This window comes from Prunus avium, chromosome 1 (assembly GCF_965620075.1).
Source record: "Prunus avium chromosome 1, drPruAviu1.hap1.1, whole genome shotgun sequence".
NCBI lineage: Eukaryota > Viridiplantae > Streptophyta > Magnoliopsida > Rosales > Rosaceae > Prunus > Prunus avium.
In genome coordinates, this window is record NC_142284.1 from 20,957,448 (window position 1) to 20,965,954 (window position 8,507).

Below are 8,507 nucleotides of genomic sequence, written 5' to 3' on the forward strand. Positions count from 1 at the left end.
TAAGGGTGAGTGCTGCTTGAGTTCATCTGACCCGAGTACATGGATCTTTTGTTGCCTTGGTTTTCCCTTCGCGGTATACTATTGTTAAGGTTCGGGGGCGATTTGTTTTGCATCTGTGAAATGTATTATGTAATGGATGTGTGTGTATTGTATGTAGATAAACTTACTATTGCTCTTTTATTGTATGTATATTGCTTAACATTGCCTTTGTATTGTATATATAGTGTACGAATATTGCCAGCCTATCGGATGTATATTGTAAAACTATTGCTATCGTATCATCCATATATTGTACCAGTATTGGCTCTATAGTGAATGTATATTGGTCTGATATTGCTATTATATCGTATGTCAATGGCATTTGGTCTAATAACAGTCCACTTCGTTAAAAGTAATCTTGATTTCAAATATCACGGACACGACAATTGTTATCCATCCTTATATTTCCCAAGTTTCCTTTTGTTCTATTTCCAGTTTTCCAATTTTTCAATGTTCCTATTTTCCCATTATGTAATGAAAAAAAGTTGCCTGCTTTGGCTAATTGAGAAATTAACTAATATTGTCCAATATGGTAATTGTCTTATTTCCCATTTCCACAATTTCAATTCGTTTCCAATTTTCCTATTTTCCATGTGTCCCTGTTTCCTATTTCCATTTATCCAATTTTCAGTTTTTGTCCAATTATCCAATTGTTCTATTAACCAATTTTCTTTTTTCCAATTGCCCTATTTTCTAAGTTTCCTTTTTTTCCTTTTTCCAATTTGCTAACTTTCCTTTTGTTCTATTTCCAATTTTGCTATTTTTCAATTATCCAGGTATCCAATAGTCCAATAGTCCAATAGTCCAATTTTCCAATTATCCAATTATCCAATTTTCAATTTTCCAATTTGCGAATTTGCCTATTTTCCAACTGTCCTTTTTTCCTATTTCCTATTTCCAATTTTCCAATTTTCCAATTTTCATGTTTTCTGAGTATCTTTTTTTTCCTGTTTCCTATTTTCCAAGTTTCCTTTTGTTCAATTTCCAATTTTTGAAGTTGCTTTATTTTCCAATTACCCAATTTTCCAATTGTCCAATTTCCTATTTTCCAATTTTCCAATTTTCCAAGTGTCCTTTTATCCTATTTCCTACTTTCCTCTTTCCAATTTTCCTTTTTTCCTATTTCCAATTTTCCAAGTTTCCATTTTTCCGTATTTCCGATTTTCCAATTTACCAATTTTCCAATTTTCCTTTTCTTCTATATTTCCAATTTTTGAATTTTCCAAGTTTCCTTATTTCCCATTTTCCAAGTTTGCAGTTTTGCTATTTTCCTATTTTCCTAATTCCCAATTTTCTTGTCTGAAATTCGCAATAAATGCTTAGTTACATAGTCTTATTTTGGGTTGAAATCCACAATTTCCAATTTCCCATTAAGGTTTGCTTTTTTCGTTTGTAAGCCAAATTTATTGTTGTTAATGTAATGCTCTACTGCTTCTTCGTTTTCCCTTCGCGGGATAGTATTATTAAGCTTCGGTGGCGATTTGTTTTGCATGTGTAAAATGTAGTCTGTAATGGATGTGTGTGTATCGTATGTAGATTCACTTAATATTGCTGTTAGATTGCATGTATATTGCTTAATATTGCCTTTGTATTGTATAGATAGTGTATGCATATTGCCACCCTATTGGATGTATATTGTCATACTATTGCTATCGTATTAGCCTTCTATTGTCCTAATATTGCCTCTATAGTGTATGTATATTGGCCTGATATTGCTATTATATCGTATGTCAATGGCATTTGGTGTAATAAGTCTCCACTTGGTTGAAAACGAGGATGATTTTTGGCATGCTTGGGCCAAATACAACACAAAAGAAAATCCATTCAACCTTGTACAATGGAACGCACAATAACCGTTTTACATGTCCTTCCAAGACCAGTGTGAAGTATCCTAGGATGTCCTTCCAAGACCAGTGTGAAGTATCCTAGGATGGTACCGTAGAACTCTAGGTCCATGCGGAATTTGATAGAAGAAAACTTATTCAAAATCTTTCATATTTGTAACCACTTTGCTTGTTCTCGGAGGAAGAAACAAAAATAATCATAATAATAAACGGTGTGATTTCAATTATTTCAAAAGATTGATGTCAATACTGTTTGTTTGACATTATAAGGGCATCTCTCACACAATTAAAGCCCACAAAATAAAGTAAACATGCTATAAGCTCCACAGTAGTATTTACTTCATCTCCATAATCAGAATAATGGGGGAAAAAAAAAGCACGGACAAATACTTGAAATGAAAAACAACTCGGCCGTGACTGTGAGATTGTGTACATAAAACTTGGAACAACCTAACCAATTAAAGCTAAGGCATCTCATACGTATGCCTACAGAAAATAACAGTGTATGGTCATCTTCTTTAGAATATTGCAATCAACACTTGGGTGAGACTGACCTGCAAAAACAACTGGGTTAAGTACAGAGATAGAGTTTATGAATGGTAGTTCCATAACTAAGACCTATGTCAATTTGTAACTGCCACCGAGTCAGTTCATAGTGCCAAGCCAAAAGATCCCAAGAAAAAAAGCAAAGTAAACAAGAAAAAAGAGGCATGGCATAAATGGGAACCTCAGCAGAAAGCATCACATAAGCATAGAAGCAGATTGGCTCCATTACAATGTTCAAGATTGATGTAAATACTAGATAAAAGAGTTCTTATTCAAACCTCAGCAGGTTTCTTGGGTTCATTGCTGGACCTTCAATATCGTCTTGCACAATAGCATCAGTTCACTTCGTCAAAGTTCCACACAAACACTCTGCAATTTCTTTTAGACCCTGCAAGAAAGTGGCAGGACTGAAATTGAATTTTTGGATACACGCGAGAGTCTAAACTAGTCTAAAAATAAAGCTGTTTTACCTGCTTTTCTGAAATGGAACCTAGCTTGTAATCGTGCCAAAGGGAAAAGTAACATAAGTTTCTACAAATTGAAAGCAAAATTTGTCTCACAGAGAGTGATGTAAAGGAAAATTAGTACATAAGGGGAACGTAAAAAACTGAGAGAGTGCATGTAATGTAAAACTGTAGCAATTCCCAAATATACCAAACCACCTGTGACATTCATCCTGCTCCAGCTAACATCAGCAAACACAGTACTCGGTTCCAAATTCCAATAACAACATAATGCTACGCAGAAAAGTAGAATTGCGGCCGACATTATTTAAAACGAACTAAGTCAAAACGAAATTGAGAGATCTTAAGAAAGCTGTATGCTTCAGTAAGTCCACTAACAGATTCCCAGTGCAGGAAATGAAATTTACCTATATCACATAAATTGCAAACAAAACCACAGACAGAAAATGTGAACAATGGCTACAAAAGCATCCATAAAGAGCAACAATATTTATATATGGAGGTGTACAAAATAGGTAACCTTCAAAATCGAAACAGTGTGTGCCATGTAAGGCAATTAGCCACTGCTTCTAGACTGTACAATATTACACCTCACAATATACAGCAGGGCCAAAGACCCGGGTTGCTACACATAATAACTAAACCTAGTAGCTCTAGCAAAAAGGCAGGAATTTCCAGCAAAGCATCCACGTCTGCATCTTCATATAAACGAGTTCCTGACATAATTAATGAGCAAAGTGAATTCCCAAGTCCTAAGTCCACATACATGAAGACATGAAGACATATACCTCATACATATGCCTCCCCCCTTAAACCCTCTATTGCAAGCTTCAGTCTGTAATATTTGCTCTTCAAAGGGTCAATTGTATGCAACGAAATCCCAGCACTGAGATGCTCCAAGAATTTTACGGTCGTGATTCCGCAAGACGCACTGTCAAGCCAATAAGTTGGGAAATTAGAACTGCATTTATGTAAAATAGTTTCTAAACTCCACTAAATTCACAAACCTTACCCATCTCGTTGTTGTGGCACATCTCCAATGGTGCAAACTGAGAATGCTATAAAGCTTGACATCTGCAGCCCCCTTTGCTTAACCTCTTCAAGCTCAAAAGCTTCATAAAAGTGCATATTGTACAGCACTTGTGCCAGCATCTCGAAAATAGGGCGAAGCAGTCCAACCGGCTTCTTTGTGGCGGTAAAATCAGAGTACGAGTCACACATAGTTGTAGTATGATTGACGAAATCAAGTTCGATTGCAACCCAGTGGGACAATTTCAGATTATATGGAAAATAGACCTTCCTAACTTTTGTCCAAGCTTGGCCATACCCGTGTTCCCACGTACCTCGCGCATAGTGATTTATATTGTTCAGCTTGCTGGGTGTAAGGTCACTGATGTTTGAAGCAGCTGCCTTCTTCGCTCCACGTGTCTTGCCAGTCGCTTTGACCGGCTCTAGAAATTGCTGCACACATTGAAATGAAGCCATATTACATAATGACAACCAAAAGCAAATGAAGCAGTGAATGTTAAAAGGTAACATGTTTACCTGCAAGCAACAATCTGTCGTTGTCCACTGAGTTCCAAATACCAACGGATGCACGAGTTGCCTTTTCCGGATGAGAAAGGTTGCCATGTCCAAGTGCTGAAAGTTCACGTATATAATATCAGCACAATTTCATACAACTGTACACTTAATAAAGGTTAGAAAACAATTGAAGTATCGTAATAAAGTAGAGAATTGTGTATTCTTACCCTTAAGCTAATCCATTCCGTATTATCGATCAGTTTGTAGAAAAAATCAGCGCCCACCGAACATGATTCCAGCTGCACCTCTGCACTACAAGAGGCAAAAACGTAAATTCCCGATCACAACTTAGGTGGTAACAGTTTTCACAACATATATAAAATAATATTGTCCCATTTAAAATAACAGTTTTCAGAACTTAGGCAAAAACGTAAATTCCCATTTAAAATTGTTTATATTGTAAAATAATAGTCGTATACATGCTGTCAAATTATACTATAAGCACATTGGGCCGTGAGCAATCAATAACGTGGCCGTCATGCGGAGGCCCTACGGGCATAAGTTGAAATCCGGCTACAGTCCGGCTACAATGAGGGAGTTATATATGGCCCTTACATCAGACAAATATAGAATTGACTTATATGTAGCAATTAGGTGAGACAAATATAGAATTCTTGCTAAGTAGGAAGCTACTTCACTGGGGAGTGGAATAATTTTGCCTCAATTGTAACAAAACTTTCAAATTCTATATATAAATATGAAGAAACATGATAAAACAGGAAACAAAAAACTTGTTAGATTTTATCTCCATGTTTTAGTGGCCAATCATCTTGACTTTATTTGTCTCCATTTTTGTCCCCTTGAGCACCAATAATTGAGAATTCTTAGGTAAACTACTTATCTCTATTTGTTTCTCCACTTGAAATTGTAACGACAACCAAGCAATTGTATTTGTCTTCTATTTCAACTCTGTTTTTCTTCACTTCAAATGTGACCATAAGTTCAATTCTTTGTTCGAGTAATAATTTGTTTTAGATTAAGAAACTCTTTGAACACATAACCATAATCCAAGAGGTAACTGCCATATACACTTTAAAAACATCCTCGACTACATTAATATTTTTTGTTATGAATAGAAACATTTTATTGATAATCAAGAGGAAAAAACATCGATTAAACAATGAAAAGGAAAACTCCAGAACAACTAAAGAAAATCTAGGCAGCTATGACTGAAGATAAAACTATAGGAAGAAAACAAGACTTTAGGTAACATCATCTTAAGACAGCAGCCATGTCTCTCAAGATTATAGAGTAATGATAATCCTTCAACTGCCTAGAACCCGATGCCCAAAGAGAAGCCCGGAATTTAACTCTATCCCATAACTCCTCAGCCCTTACTCCTAACTGACCCTGACAAAATCTTCGATTGCGCTCCATCCAAATGTTCCAGATCCTTGACTGCATTAATATCACTGAGGAAAGACACTAGCAGAGTCGAGGAACATGAGGAACATAATATGGAGGAGAAGACCAGATGCCATGGGCGGAAGGAGCCACTATTACAACCCCTTCTAAATCTCTTTTATTGTCTTCTTTTGAGTCTAAATGTTATAATAATAAACTACAATTCAAAATTTCTTAGTACCTATATTTAACAAAATACATTTAACAGCAGCAGTCAATATTTTTTTGCTTTAACAAAGTCTGAATTTTGTTCATCACAAATATACACATGTATATTAAAGCGAACTTGGTAATTCTCTCATTTCTATATCAGCACATACTAGCATAACATGAAGATTGGATTTTGAAGGTAAAGAATCCTAACCTGATCTCGTTTTTCCAGCCAATGCAAAACTCCATTACTGCCTTCACATCTTCAATGGGAAGGGGTTTTGATGGATCAAAACATGGCGGGGTTTCAGTCGCATCCGACACACTCATCGTCCTCTTCTTCCTCAACGGATCAGTAAATGGACTACACAAAGTGTGGGACGGACGCTTCTGTCTACAGCCTTTACCTTTCTCTTCTTTTGTTTCAACACTTTTAGACCCTTCTCCATCACCAGCCATACTCACTTTGGGTATACTTGGAGGATTGATCGGACCTCCCGATGCCATACTATCACTTATTTTCCAATCTTCTAACAAAAACATCAGTCTTTTGCAGATTTCGTCACACCCGGCCACATATTCCGGGGTAGGCAGCTTCTCGACTTGTGCATGCTCAGCTGCTTCATGCACTTCTAAGTGAGGAATGGAAGTGACCATTTCTGCCTCTTCGACTACCAAGGCTGCGGATGGTTCGGCTCCATCACCGGGGCTTTTTGTTTCCATTGCTGCCGGTTCTATATGCGGACTACCATAGTCATGTAATGGTCCTTCGTTCATATGAGGACTACGGAGGTCCTCATGTCCTTCCCCACCCTCATTCAACCCACTATTTATTTTTTTCAGCTGCTCTATCTCCTCCTTGAAATACTGTTCCATGGAAGCTAGGGTCTTGGCAAAATTCTCCACTGACTTTTTATATTTTGCAGACTCTGTTTCACGTTTCAAGGACTCCGTCCGTACAATTTCTTCCAATTGATGCACTCTCTTGCGAAGTCCTCGATTCGAAGCGGCTACTTTGGCCAATTCATCCTTTGTCCTTTCAAAGTCACGCTTCAAAGTGCGTAAATGAGTGGACGCGACTTTACCCTGCATTAAGTTATAATGCAAATGTTACAATATTTCGAAAATATTTCCCATCAACATCAGTTTTTTTCCTATGGTATTATGACGTATATATTGGAAAAAAGGTAATGCTTGCCTTAGAAGACGATGGAAGTCTAGCAGTTTCAGCAATGTCCTCATCTTTTTCTTGCACAGAGGCAGAAGTGCTGGTTTTTGGTTCTTCGTCATCGCCAAACAACTCAACAACTTCTTCAGTGTCGTCAACATCGTCACCCCAACTCCAATACGGCTGCTGCTTCTCAATTACAGATGGGCGGAGAGGTTGCACATCAACCTGCAATTTACAGAGACAAAAAACATATTATTAAACCTATAATTTGAATCAGAAGCATAACATTAGTATTATAAATAGAACTAACCTCTGCATTTTCAAAGACTTGGCTCATTACTTCGTGAAAACGAGGCAAACTATTGATTCTCCATTGTAGTATACGAGGGACTTGGGCATTCTGTTCGCGCACAACGATATGCAATGCAGCGAATGCTGGAAACACCTCAAAAGCCCATATCTGTTTTCAAGAAAAATATATCAATCACTGTAAACAAAGTAAATGGAACTTATACATAAACGGATATTTCCTCACCTGAAGTGCAAAGCCAAATCCTTTAATGTGGTACTCCCTTGGTCTACCACTTGCCATTGTCTTGGATTGCTTTGCTGATTTTTTGGTTTTTAAGGCTTTCTGGGGCACTTTGACTCGCTGGTACTCTGCGCACAGTGCCCTCAACAATGACGAATTTGTCTTGGCATATGACACAGCACCCCACGGATACTTCTGGAAGTCTTCAACATCTTCGGCCAATTTCAAGTAGCGCATGTCAATGTTGACATGCTTTTCACTGCCCAACAGCACAAAAACAGCGAAATATAAAAGCCCAAACTTGAAGACGTCCTCCTCATCACTGCAGTCGATGAAGGCTTGTTCGAGTTTGGAAAGGCTGACGGTTTTATTGTTGCAGAAATACTTCTTCTTCAATGAGCAGTTGTCATTAGTCGCAGTCGGAATGAAGGGAAGGTTTCCAAACTGCAGCCCTGTGATGACGCAAAACTGCTGCGCTGTGAACTGTATGACCTTGTTGCCAACGATGAATTTGATCCCGTTGACTTGAGAAACTGTCCTCGGGTCTGCCTTTCTCAACAACAAGCCATGGATAATTTGTGTTGTCCACTTCAGGTCCTCAATTACTAACAAATGGCCAAAACAACTGTCCTTGAACCTTTGTAACTGTTGCCCACTAAATTTGTCCTTAATTGTACAGATCGCTGTTTTTGTATGGGAAAGGGTCAACGCCTTTCCCTGGATTTTTTCATCCGCAGCAATCATCAACTTTGCTTTCAAGACCATATTTCCCT

The 8,507-nt window shown here is 37.7% G+C and overlaps 1 protein-coding gene across 1 annotated transcript; it reads right to left on the minus strand.

The window, feature by feature from the left end:
- Positions 1-3,476: 3,476 nt before the first annotated feature.
- LOC148297547 (uncharacterized) lies at positions 3,477-8,507 on the minus strand. Its single transcript, XM_088247459.1, has 9 exons — positions 7,738-8,507; positions 7,513-7,662; positions 7,230-7,427; positions 6,246-7,117; positions 4,645-4,729; positions 4,439-4,534; positions 3,906-4,354; positions 3,682-3,824; positions 3,477-3,609 (listed from the first exon to the last, which is right to left on the minus strand). The coding sequence occupies exons 1-8, from the start codon at positions 8,497-8,499 to the stop codon at positions 3,683-3,685; spliced, it is 2,754 nt and encodes a 917-aa protein (XP_088103585.1). The 5' UTR covers positions 8,500-8,507; the 3' UTR covers positions 3,477-3,609; position 3,682.

What these genes read in the sequence shown, in the direction of transcription:
- LOC148297547 (XM_088247459.1), bottom strand. Translation starts at nt 8,499, where the DNA reads ATGGTCTTGAAAGCAAAGTTGATGATTGCTGCGGATGAAAAAATCCAG. An exon ending in AAGTCTTTGAAAATGCAGAG is followed by an intron (nt 7,428 to 7,512) that starts GTTAGTTCTATT and finishes TGTAAATTGCAG; the next exon opens with GTTGATGTGCAACCTCTCCG. An exon ending in GTGCCACAACAACGAGATGG is followed by an intron (nt 3,825 to 3,905) that starts GTAAGGTTTGTG and finishes TTGGCTTGACAG; the next exon opens with TGCGTCTTGCGGAATCACGA.